The sequence below is a fragment of the Poromitra crassiceps genome (genome assembly GCF_964638095.1).
Source record: "Poromitra crassiceps genome assembly, contig: HAP1_SCAFFOLD_770, whole genome shotgun sequence".
Taxonomy (NCBI): Eukaryota; Metazoa; Chordata; class Actinopteri; order Beryciformes; family Melamphaidae; genus Poromitra; species Poromitra crassiceps.
In genome coordinates, this window is record NW_028151638.1 from 9100 (window position 1) to 22230 (window position 13131).

Here is a 13131-nt window from a genome sequence, read left to right on the forward strand (position 1 = left end):
ATATGATGTTGGACAAGCCGCTTGTCACAGACAGGATCCAGGCGCAGCGTCAGTACAGCTGCAGCAGGTGAGTAGAGTAGCCTACGTTGTGGGTGGTGAGTGTCTGAGTTTCACAATCACTTCACCTGCCTTCTTCTCCCTCTCTCTTCTCCCCGTCAAAAGTGAACCAGGAAATTACATTTTTAAAAGGCTGTATAGGCTAGGCTGCTTTAGTTTTCCTCTTTTTTAGTTTAGTTTCTGTTTGACATCTGCTAGACTAGCGTTTAATGCTGATCACTTTGTCGTCTGGAGCCTTGTTTAAACATTTCCTGATGACTGCTGATTCATATAAGGTGGACTTTCATTGACAAAACACCCAGACAATTTTTATTGTGAAGAACTTACAGATACAGCTGTGAGCTGTGACTATTGACAGAGGGAGAGAGAGAGAGAGAGAGGGAGGGAGGGAGAAGAGAAAGAGTGAAATAGCAGAGCAGATGGTGGGCGTTCAAACGTGCAAGTAACGAGCCTGCCTGCGATCCAGAGATGTGCACAGACAGTTTAGGGGCCAGGTGCATAAGTGTGAAAAAAGGGCACCCCCTCATAATTATTTATAAAAAAATAAAGTGACATACAAGTCAGGCCCAGATACCAGTGACACACTTGAAGTGCTCCCCTGCTATCAATTTACATATAAATAAAAATCTCTTTATTTTCACACAATTTGAAATCACACAATTGATCAGTGAAATACTGTAATTTATAGATTCATTATGCTATAACTGATTTGTACTGATACGTATGCTTATATTAACCCAGTGGCACTCATATTCTGGTTTATTTCAAGAAAAACATTTTGGCTAGTGGAAATGAATTGGCTCGTAACTTTAAAATCTAGCAGCCATATTGGCTGGTGATAAAAAAAAGTTTAATCTCAAACCCTGCAGGGAGAGCAGGTGGTGACATAGGAGTGAGTGAGAAAAGGAGCAAATATATGATTGTTAAGACTGAATACTGACATCACAACCATCTAATCCTAATGTTAATTTAAAATGAGATATTCCTATATGAATCTGGCTTCAAACGACCAAAATCTTTATATGATGATAATAATAATAATCAATGATGGTGGTTCACGGACATGTGTGTGTGTGTGTGTGTGTGTGTGTGGGGGGGGGGGGGGCGCCAAATCAAATCTCGCCTGGGGCACCAATATGACTAGGGCCGGCCCTGGATAGGCTACTCTAACGCTATAACTACGGTTAGATATTTGAATGTTCAATGCAATGAGTTTTGCATTTTGTGATCATGTGTTGTGATTTTCTGTGTTGGACGACCCACTTTCCCTGAACCTGCCTTGTCTACTTCTACTTGAGTGAGTGACTACAGTACCTAATGTTTCCCAGATCGGACTCGAACCTTTTGGTGAATATTTGGGAGTGCCTGTGATGGTAGCTGTATCCCTTACTCACAGAACTGCCTCTTCTACAATGGATCTCTCTGCAAAAGCCCTAGGCCCAGTTGCACAAGCACAAAGCACCTTAGGTTAAGATTTCCCTTAGACTCAGATAGTTAAGGTGTCCATAAAATAGAATCTGCTGCACAAAAACACCCTTAAATCTTGTGCTTATGTTTTCCTTAAAATGTTGAACCTAATAGAGAAGATTTAAGGGTGTTTTGTTCGGCCGATTCTATTTTATGGACACTTTAACTCTCTGACTCTAAAGGAAATCTTAACCTAACTTGGCCCTGCTCTTTTATTCTGAGGGACTGGTGGAGTTGATGTTTTATAGATACTTTTTCTGTTATAAAACTCCATTAGAGCCGTGCTGGAAATAGTCACATCATCTATTCGTTTTTTAGAATTAGACAAATATATCACCAAACACGAAAAATGCTTTTTTTTTTAAAGCATTGTAGGGTGGATTTTTCCTTTATACATGGTATGCTAGTGGACTATTGGAATGGTAACAGGGCAGAACAAACAATTTGAGGAGTGGGGGAATGGAGGTGTTCATACTCGTCTTGGCCTGGTGTGGTCGAGTCTGTAGCGAGCGCATTGGGCACATCCTTGGTCAGGCCGTCTATTTGTAAGTCCTTATTCTGGGTGCTGTCAGGGGCTTTGACTGGGTCACGCTGGCTCTGTGGCCCATCTGTGGAGGCGGTGTCTGCAGTGGCAGGCCTGTTTGGTGAGGAGGAGGAGGAGGAGAAGCAGGGAGCGGACACAGAGCCACCGGGAAAGTGAGGAAAGAAAGAAAAGGGCAACAGGAGAGATAAAGGGGTAGAGGGGGTGTGAAGGTCAAGGGTCAAGGGTCAAGGCAGAAACACAGTGAGTTCTATGTGCAGTGTCAAAGGAAACTCTACACAACATCTTTGTGGAGTGAGGGGTGCACACAAAACTATCACAAATAATATGGCAAACTAAAAAACGACAGGAGATCAGAGTTTTAGGATCAGGGTTCCCGCACCTTCTTAAACATCAAATTCGAGGACTTTTCAAGGACTTTAAAGTCGAACTGAACCCGTTCGTCGCGTGTGTCGGAGTCCGTTTCAGACTGAAATGATAACTTGTCTGAGATGACAGGTTGAGAGGCGGGTCAGAGTAGCATGTCGATTATTTTATTTGACAATTCTGAGGACTGGATTGGGCTTTGGCCAATCCTGGCGTGTTCCGCCTCCAAATCGAGTGGGATTCAGCGTGTTGTGGCGCTCTCCTCGGGAAGAGCCTGCTGATGCGAGGTTAGTGGCTGAGTGGAGCTCAGCGAGCCGCAGGCAGCCAGCTGCCTTCATGTTGCCGAGCGGAGAGTGCAGCCCGTTGGCCTGGAATCTCCGAGGTGCGACCCCCTGACAACCAGGCTCTCTGAGGCGCGCGCCATTGTCGCTATTGCGGTAAATAATATTCCTGGAATGCGAGTTTTAATGAGCCAGTTACATTTCTTTGCATTCTTAGACATTACCGTTTGATTTAGTTTGCATAATTGGTCAAGTTAGTAGTTAGTTTATGGGCTAGAAATTCTGCCAGATGACAGGCACTAGGCGCCATTTCCCCCTTCATTTGGAAGAGAAAATTATCCTGAAATGAAGATTTGATTGACAGCTGCCATGTCGTGATCTGATTGGTTGAAATGGTGTAGAAATGTGATAGTACTAGGTGACGTCAGCAAACTGTAGATTACTGTTATGAATGAAATCTTGAAAAATTAACTTTTGATGTGAAAAGTGTGAAAAACTAAAGAAATTAGATTTTTGCACTGAATACCTAGGTATTTGAACTAAAATAAAAAAATAAAATAAAAACATTTTTGGGTTCAGCTCGACTTTAACTCATTGAGTGCCAAGGACGAGTATGTTCGTCAATTCGTTTAGTAGCGTACGTAGAGTGCCAAGGACGAGTATGTTCGTCAATTGCGTTTTTTGACGGTGGGACGTGGATCAATGCCTAATACATCTCCTGTAAAATTTTGGGGCATGTTGAATGTGTATAACCTATTTTACCGACCCATTAGGTGGCGACAGTGCTCTCCAGATTAGAGAAAGTTGAGTAAAAACAGCAGAAAAAGCCGTGATGAAACCATTGAATGGTTTGGCTTTTCGCTGTCGCGCTGGGAGCCGGCGCACAACGGTGGGGGGCTCCGAAAATAGACTCTGGGTGCAGCACACTTTGAAACGCGCAGCAGAGAGCCCAGAAACGGACGCAGCTTCATCCCAGCTCACAACCGAAACCCCAGAAACGAGCGAGCCCGATCCAGACTCCCCCGACGAGCGGCGGCCATCCGAACGTGGATCCGCAAGCAGCAGAGACTCGCCTGACAAGCAGCAGAGCGAGCAAAGCCACCAGAGACACACCCACGGAGGAGGAGTTTGGAGTTGAGGGGGGTGGGGGTGCTGTTATATTGAAGGAAATTACTGTTCAGATGTTTCAGGTCAGAAAATATTAGTTTCAGAGTCAGTGATTTGCTTGAAATGCTTAATTTCACAAAAGGCTCAATATCTCAGCTTTCTAGATGGAAACGCCTGTTTTTGCTGTTTTTGACCTATCTTCTCCGGCTGATAACTAAAGAACGGAAAATGATATCAATAAACTTTTTTTTGCTGCTGATACAATAGAGTCTCATCGTTCTTTGTGCGTGTTCGGTGTTTACATAGTAATATCACACAATATTCTGTGGGCCTCGAGAAATCACTGAAAACGCTCTGAAACTCTGGCACTGGGAGCGTCCGTTCTCCAAAAGTGGCTGGCACTCAATGAGTTAAAGGCCAGATTTCCTCAATTTCAATGAGTCAATATGGCATAGTTTGAGACACAGATCAAGGTTAATTACTGTTACAACACTGAGAATTTTTATAGTGGGATATATGCTTTGCAGAAGCTCACATACAACAATTAGAGAGAGACAGAGAGAGAGAGAGAGAGAGAGAGAGAGCGAGAGAGAGAGAGAGAGAGAGAGAGAGAGAGAGAGAGAGCGAGAGAGAGAGAGAGAGAGAGAGAGAGCGAGAGAGAGAGAGAGAGAGCGAGAGAGAGAGAGAGAGAGAGAGAGAGCGCGCGAGAGAGAGAGAGAGAGAGAGAGAGAGAGGCTTGAATGTGTGAACACTTCTCCACTGTGCTGTGTTATAGTGACGGCAGACTACATGCAGACAGTGGAATGTAGCCTATTTAGCAATGTTACTTTTTTGTTAAATCTCAAATTCACAAACTTTCAAGGATTTCAAGGACCCATGGGAACCCTGTAGGATTAAGATGACTAAGGGCCCTATCTTCCCAACGGCGGTCATTTTGCGTTAGCGCCCGTTTTGCGCTGGAATAGCGCCGCGCAAAGCCCTAATTGTGGGCGTGTCAGCCCGCTGCGCTTCACGTCATCTCGGCGCACATCTCCGTATAGGCGTGTTTATGCCCAAAAGCATTGTGGAGGTGTGGTCATGCCCAGATTCCTCCTCACTGCGAGGGACTAGAGTGAGAGAGAGAAAGAGGGAGAGAGAAAAGATAGCCTTGATGGGGAGAGGTAGAGAGAGAGAGAGAGAGATGTGAGGCTGTCGTGCATAGAAATCAAATAACGTGCTCATGCCCACCTGTGAATCACCTGTGTATTATTGCCATTTCACACGCTGAAAAAGGGCTGCTGCCCAAACGTCTGTATGGACGTATGCTTATCCCTTTTCGGGCTCTCTTCTCCTGCATCTCCACTGCGGGGGTATACTGCATGCGTAATTTTGCAGTGTACTGAGAGCCGCGATGAGTGATGCTGCTCTATTTGAAGTTGAATTTCGTTCCACCAGCACACATTTTATTAATCAGCTATTTTCTATTCGTTTCTATTAATATATATACATCGAATCCCACCAATTTAGTCCGTCATTCTCCCCTTGGCGCACATAAAGACACATGCTTCCGTCACTGTCTGTTTGATGGCGAGAGGGACTTCACTGTAGGCTACTCGTGACAAAACCACACATCGAATTTTCAACAGTTAACTTTTGCAGTAGCTAGGCCTATAGGTTACTAGCTATTACGCGGTGAGGCAGTATGCCCCGTGTGTCTCTCTTTCTCTCCTCCCGACGAGGGAAGTGGAGAGGGCTATTGCGGTGCTATTAAACGTATAATGGTTGGAAAAGATCAACATTTGCTTTTTATTTTCTCCTACCCTCTCCTACCTAAAGTAATCTAATGTTACACCACAGACCTGTATGGTCGGGAATTATGTAGCCTAATAAAACCAGACAAACAAATTCTCATTTTTAAATCAAGATGTGTTTTTTCTGCAATGTAGGCTATAGTTGAAAATCAATGTGGCATTCTGAGGAGGGAAGAGTGTCTGCGTGCGCGAAGTGTTGGAGATAGAGAGAGACATCCATGCCGTGCGTAATGTATCCAAGCAAGGATTTCCTGCACTGCACGGAGAATACTGTGTGCGCTCAGGCGTACGTCTGGCGTAGTGGGGTTGTTTGCGCTAAGACCAGCTATTTGCTGCCGTTAAAATTGAGAGCACCCAAGGCCCCTTTTTCTAATACATTTTTGGAACGGGCAACGCCCAAACCTCTCTTTGCGCTCGGAACATACCGATGGTATCTTCCCGACAGCGCTAAATGACACTTGCGCGAGACAGATGATAGGCTAGAGGCCCACGGACACGCCTGGGAACGCGTACTTCTGTGTCTGCGCTTAGACCCCAGCGCAAAACTGGACAGTGGAGGCAGACGATAGCTTAAGACGCAGGGAAGATAGCAATAAGAGGCGCGCAAACGGCAGCGCAAACGATAGCGCCGTACGAAGATAGGGCCCTAAGAGTTTGAACCTGTCATACAAGTTATTTTACTGTAGTGATTTAAATTAACTGCCAACTCTGTACCAGTATTATCCCATAACTCCCACGAGAGAGTAATAACAGTTGGGGTCTGTCCGAAGTTATAGGCCCAAGCCCAGGACAAACCCCAGGTTGGGCAAGTGGTGTGTTCCTGTGATGGTGGGGTACTCACTCAGGTTCTGTCAAAGGGGTGGTCTCATTGGGCTCAGTGGGACCCCCTCCTTCTTGGTTGGGGCTGTGTTCCTTCTCCGCCCTCACCTCCACAATGGGCTCCTTAGATTCATCTTTCCTGTTGTCAGAAGGCAACAGAGTCACCACTAACATTCAATTATTGATACAGCTCTCTCTCTCTCACACACACACACACACACACACACACCAATCAATCAGCCACCAATCAAAACAGGCTGATTAACGTAAATAAAATATTCCTTTCTGATGTTGTGTTATGAATGTCAGAGCCTATGCAATGAGAAATGGGTTAATGTATGACAGAATGAAAACCGTTTTAATTCGGCTCACACTAACATAAAATGAACTGTTTGGATAAATAAATGTTAAGGGTAGGTACGCAGAATTTCTTTTCCTAGGACGGCGAGGGCATGATGCGCCCTACTCTGCCATTGATTGGGTTACATTTAAGCATGGCGAGTCATGATTGGCTAGGCATGAGGAGTGATTATTGGTTACGGTTAGGGTCGAATATCAGGGTAACCCAATCAGAGGCAGAGTAGGGCGGGTCATGCATTTGGCATCCTGGGAAAATAAATATTATGTTAGTTACTGATCAAAGGGAACATATGGTTGAGGGAACATAAGGCTGAGGAAATATAGGACTGAGGGAACATAGGGCTGAGTGAGGGAACATAGGACTGAGGGAACATAGGGCTGAGTGAGGGAGCATAGGGCTGACGGAACATAGGGCTGAGTGAGGGAACATAGGGCTGAGGAAACATAGGGCTGAGTGAGGGAACATAGGGCTGAGGGAACATAGGGCTGAGGGAACATAAGGCTGAGGAAACATAGGCTGAGTGAGGGAACATAGGGCTGAGGGAACATAGGGCTGATGGAACATAGGGCTGAGTGAGGGAACATAGGACTGAGGGAACATATGGCTGAGTGAGGGAACATAGGACTGAGGGAACATAGGGCTGAGTGAGGGAACATAAGGCTGAGGAAACATAGGGCTGAGTGAGGGAACATAGGGCTGAGTGAGGGAACATAGGGCTGAGTGAGGGAACATAAGGCTGAGGAAACATAGGGCTGAGGGAACATAGGGCTGAGTGAGGGAACATAGGGCTGACGGAACATAGGGCTGAGTGAGGGAACATAGGGCTGAGTGAGGGAACATAGGGCTGAGTGAGGGAACATAAGGCTGAGGGAACATAAGGCTGAGGAAACATAGGGCAGAGGGAACATAGGGCTGAGTGAGGGAACATAGGGCTGACGGAACATAGGGCTGAGTGAGGGAACATAGGGCTGAGTGAGGGAACATAGGGCTGACGGAACATAGGGCTGAGTGAGGGAACATAGGGCTGAGTGAGGGAACATAGGGCTGACGGAACATAGGGCTGAGTGAGGGAACATAGGGCTGAGTGAGGGAACATAGGGCTGACGGAACATAGGGCTGAGTGAGGGAACATAGGACTGAGGGAACATAGGGCTGAGTGAGGGAACATAGGGCTGACGGAACATAGGGCTGAGTGAGGGAACATAGGGCTGAGTGAGGGAACATAGGGCTGAGTGAGGGAACATAGGACTGAGGGAACATAGGGCTGAGTGAGGGAACATAGGGCTGACGGAACATAGGGCTGAGTGAGGGAACATAGGGCTGAGTGAGGGAACATAGGGCTGACGGAACATAGGGCTGAGTGAGGGAACATATGGCTGAGTGAGGGAACATAGGACTGAGGGAACATAGGGCTGAGTGAGGGAACATAGGGCTGAGTGAGGGAACATAGGGCTGACGGAACATAGGGCTGAGTGAGGGAACATAGGACTGAGGGAACATAGGGCTGACGGAACATAGGGCTGAGTGAGGGAACATAGGGCTGAGTGAGGGAACATAGGACTGAGGGAACATAGGGCTGAGGGAACATAGGGCTGAGTGAGGGAACATAGGGCTGAGTGAGGGAACATAGGGCTGAGTGAGGGAACATAGGGCTGAGTGAGGGAACATAGGGCTGACGGAACATAGGGCTGAGTGAGGGAACATAGGACTGAGGGAACATAGGGCTGAGTGAGGGAACATAGGGCTGACGGAACATAGGGCTGACGGAACATAGGGCTGACGGAACATAGGGCTGAGTGAGGGAACATAGGGCTGACGGAACATAGGGCTGAGGGAACATATAGGGCTGAGGGAACATAGGGCTGAGTGAGGGAACATAGGGCTGAGGGAACATAGGGCTGAGTGAGGGAACATAGGGCTGAGGGAACATAGGGCTGAGGGAACATAGGGCTGAGGGAACATAGGGCTGAGTGAGGGAACATACAATTGAGGGAACATAGGACTGAGGGAATATAGGGTTGAGGGAACATAGGACTGAGGGAACATAGATGTGCTTGTGCTCCCATTCCACAGCACTCAGTTACTGTTCCTGCTTAATTTTTGTTCATATCAGTGGTTGTTTCCTTGATGATGTCCTTCCTTGATGGATTAAATGTCCATTTTATTCTCTTCTTTTCTTTTCTTTTCCTGTCAACCATTTTATGTGAAGCACTTTGAATTGCCTCTGTGTATGAAATGTGCTATACAAATAAACTTGACTTGACTTGACTTGATGATGCTCATGGACAGAAGGTTTCCCCTCCTTTGTATTTAACATTACATCACTAATAAGTTATAAGCTGTCACAGGTCAAAAGGCCATGCTAACTTACGTGAATGCTGCCTTGCCCTCCTCGATGTCCTTGTTCTTGGCACCCGGGCCGGCCTTTCCGCAGAAGTTGACGGCGATGCACATGAGGAGGCCGCACTTGTTGAGGAAGTAGCAGGTGACGTCCACGCCCAGCAGCAGCAGGAAGAACACCACCATCAGTATCCCCACAATGGCACCGGTGCCCAGGCCCGAGCCGCCACCCATTGCATCTGAACGGCAAGGACAGAGAGGAGGAGACGCAACAGGAAGCAAGGCAGAAGAGAGGGGATAAGGAGAGGACATAGGAGAGGGGATAAGGAGAGGACATAGGAGAGAGGAGGGCTCAACATAGAGGAGTGAGAGGGGAGAAAGATGGAGATTGAAAGAAAGAAAGAATAAGTAAAGGTAGAAAGAAAGAGGGGAGTGAGACAGTGTGGAATGCCGTCAAGTTTTTATTACGTTGCTTCAGGTTTCAACTCTTAAGACCTCGAGTGTGCTCTCTTCAGAGGGATTTTCTATCATGCCAAGGCTACCGTCTTGTTTGTTACTCTTGAAAGTAATCAGAGCACGCACACTTGAGGCCTTCTATATCACACACAAGTACAATACTTCCCAAAAAATGTAGTATGTGAAGACAAATTGCATCTATAGGGTAGGCCTACTATTAGGTACTTTACCAAGAGGTGGGTAGTGGTACATATAAACATATATCCAGTACCCATAGTACTTAGTAGTACATAGTAACCCTCCCATGGCAACCCTTTCTTTGTAGGTGGATTTACATAGACGGCACTTATAAAAGGCTTGTGACATATTTTGTGACATTCATGAACAATTAGCATTTTTTACATTAAAAGTCATGGAAAAGGAGAGTCAGATTAAATTTAAACAACGTGCCTGTACATTGACTCGTTTCTCTCTGCCATTCTCCTGAGCTTGGCCGAAAGCAAAAAGATAATGAGAATAATAAGATCCGCCAATCTAAATGTAATCATATGACCGTTCAAGCATTAAATACCTTGCAGTTTAAAGAGAAAATAAATCTCAGAAAGCAATTACAGTTCACAGTAAATATAGCCTACTTCAACTGTCACACTTAAAAATCTGTTACAGATAACATTCGTGTCAATATTACTATAACAGTCTTGTGGTTAATTGGTCATTATGTGTACTAAGTCCAACAGGGATGTTGAAAATTCCGACTTCCTACTAGGAAAAATGCAATGGAAAACCTCGGTATTCAGGATTCTGCATAGGATACATGGGCAAGATTTGTCTGAGATGCTATCTGGGCTCAACATCAATGTAGCAGCATGCTACACAGCATTTATTGTCTATAATCCTAAAACCCCCCACAAAAGTTATATTTCCAAGCCTGGCATTAAATAAAACCACCTGTGTGGTAAAGGCTTAAACATACGTACATTTGAAATGTAATGTTGCACTTACTGTAGGCCTACAGTTGCCAACAGGATCAGTAGCTAGCTAACATATATAGCCTAACATTAGAAGAACAGTTCATAGAATAGTTCATCTATCCACCTTATTTCTAGCTGCCATGATGCCTGATGGGTGCTTCTTCCGCTTCCGGTGTAATTTTTACACTGTTTTAACTTATGTTTCCATACGGACCCGCAGCGTTGGTTAGTTGTTTATAACGTGACTATATTTATAACTTTTATAACGGACTCCAACTTCCGGTTTATAATTCGGGTCTGCAGCCAGAGTATAACAAAGGAAATGGCAAGCTGCAACAATGAGTCACGTTAAACCGGACCTTGTTCCCACAAGTATTTTTTACAGTGGGGCATTCAAAAATAAGGTGGATAAAGGCCAGCTAGGCAATGTTTGTACCTGACATGTTTCGGCTGCTGTTTCTGCAGTCTTCATCAAATTTGATCAGTTTAAGTTAACACATTGACTGCCAGCCCTTTTTTCAATGCTGTAGGTAGGTTCTGCCAGTTTTTTTTTGAGGATTCTGGCTCATTTTACAAGAGCCGAGGATTCTTTTCTGTTAAGACTTCGTGAACACCAATCATCTAAAAAGAACTAATAGAATGTGTGCTTTCTCTGTCTAAAAGAGTTAGTTTGTAGAGTTAGTAGTTATGTAAGCATTAGCAGTTGAATACAGCATGGTTTCAGCGTCAGAAAAATTATTCAGAGATAAATGGCTTTTTGTGAAATTCGATAGAACAGTCACTTTAACCATTCATTTTTGGCATCAGTAAGACGTCAGACATCTAAACAATAGTTTTGAACAGTAATTTCCTCCATAACAGCAGGAAACACCCCTCTGCTTCCAACTCCTCCCTCCGTGGGCGTTCTTCTTGGCTGCAGCGGCCGTGTCACAAGGCTTGTCACCAGTCTCACTGCTTTGCTGCTGCTGTCCTGTGCCTGTCTGCGCGGCCGCTCTTTGAGGAAGTAGGGATGGACTCGCTCGCTTCTTGGAGTTTTGGTTGAGAGCTTTGATGAAGCTTTTGCGATTCTGGTCATATTTATGCTGCGTGTTTCAAAGTGTGCATCCAATCTATTCTTGGAACCCCCCACCGTTGCCACCGCTGTGCATCAGCGCGAAAGTGAAAGCGTTTTCGCCATCAATTTTACAGTATGAGAACGGCTTCGTCTCGCTTTTCCCTCCAGTTTTGGGTCGCCTCTTTCTACTGTGGAGAGACATGTCGCCACTCAGTGGGTCGGTAAAATAGATTATACACATTCTCTTCCTCCAATATTGGTATAGGAGACGTAAAAGGGGTTGATCGATGTCCCACCGTCAATTTTTTTTTTTTTAATGTAAGCCGAGATATCTCGTCTTTGGCACTCAACGGTTGGATCCTGTAAGCCGAGATATCTCGTCATTGGCACTCAACGTGTTAATATAGGCTACCCCCTATAAACATAGCTCTGTTGTTTCAGAATTGGGAGGGAAGCGCTATTTGCTGTGCTTTGGTTGTCACTAGGGCAGAAAGACGGAGACAACACATCTGATCACTTTATTTCTTTAATTTAATGAACCTGGCACTGACTGGCTATTATTTTGTTTAGTTGTTGATTTTTGCAGCAATTGTTTATTCTATGACTTTTCATAGAAATATATGTTCAGAGTGCTCCAGACAGGTCCCGCATTTCATGTTATGCAAAGCTCAGCTCTATTAATGCCTTAATCTGCTGCTGTGAAATAAATGATTTATTTGATTTTGAATAGTAGACTTTCTTGTGTTGTTATTGCGCTTTTCAGAGGTTATTATGGTTAAAAAGTCCAGAAATAGGCATAGCGGGTATATAACCTCAGTGGTGATTCTAGAGTCTGTTGGGGCCCTAGGCAAAAATTCCAAGGGGCCCCTTCCAACCAGCGTTCCTTTCACTTTCAATTCAAGAGAAAGTACATGAATCATGCAAGTTTGACAGGAAGGATTCACATAATTATGTTCTCTTGAATTGAAAGTGAAAGTGAATGACTGAAGGTTTGGGCGTGTTTTATGGAGATTTTCTGTTTCTAACCCCTCCCCCTACTCTAATCCTCACCCTAACCACTCGGAACGTTAATATTTTACGTTTTTCGAGCCGAAATTGTAAAATAGCAACGTTGGTCCACATCGTTGTATTATACGTTTTTCTAAGAGACTGTGTTGATGAGTCACATACATTCTCTTGAATGTATGTTTCACTTTCAATTCAAGAGAATGTACATGAATCATACGAGTATGATGGGAATTACATGGGGCCTCTTTAGGGAGGTTTCAATGTCATTACAAATCGTCCATTGGTTGTTTATGGGGAGGGAGTTGCGGTCACTGCTGTGGAGTAAAGTTTCTCAGCCATCAGGGGCCCCTTAATGGCCTGGGGCCCTAAGCAATTGCCTGCATTGCCTGTTCATAAGCTGCGCCTCTAACCTATGTTTTACGATATAAAAATATCAGCCCCCTCCCCAGTTATAACCGCCCCCTTAGTCATTTCATCCTGGTGCCGGCCCTGGCGTAGCGCCACAACACGCTG

General features: G+C 45.1%; 1 protein-coding gene across 1 annotated transcript in view; it reads right to left on the reverse strand.

Annotated features, from left to right (window-relative positions):
- Positions 1-380: 380 nt before the first annotated feature.
- The window catches only part of LOC310771539 (ferroxidase HEPHL1-like), a gene marked incomplete at its 5' end in the record, with an annotated part of 60382 nt that continues 47631 nt past the window's right edge, over positions 381-13131 (reverse strand). Inside the window, 3 exons of the mRNA XM_083664129.1 lie at positions 381-2161; positions 6451-6567; positions 9161-9368. Of these exons, the coding sequence (XP_083520255.1) occupies positions 1936-2161; positions 6451-6567; positions 9161-9368 (551 nt within the window). The 3' untranslated portion in view covers positions 381-1935. The remainder of the gene's footprint in view (positions 2162-6450; positions 6568-9160; positions 9369-13131) is intronic.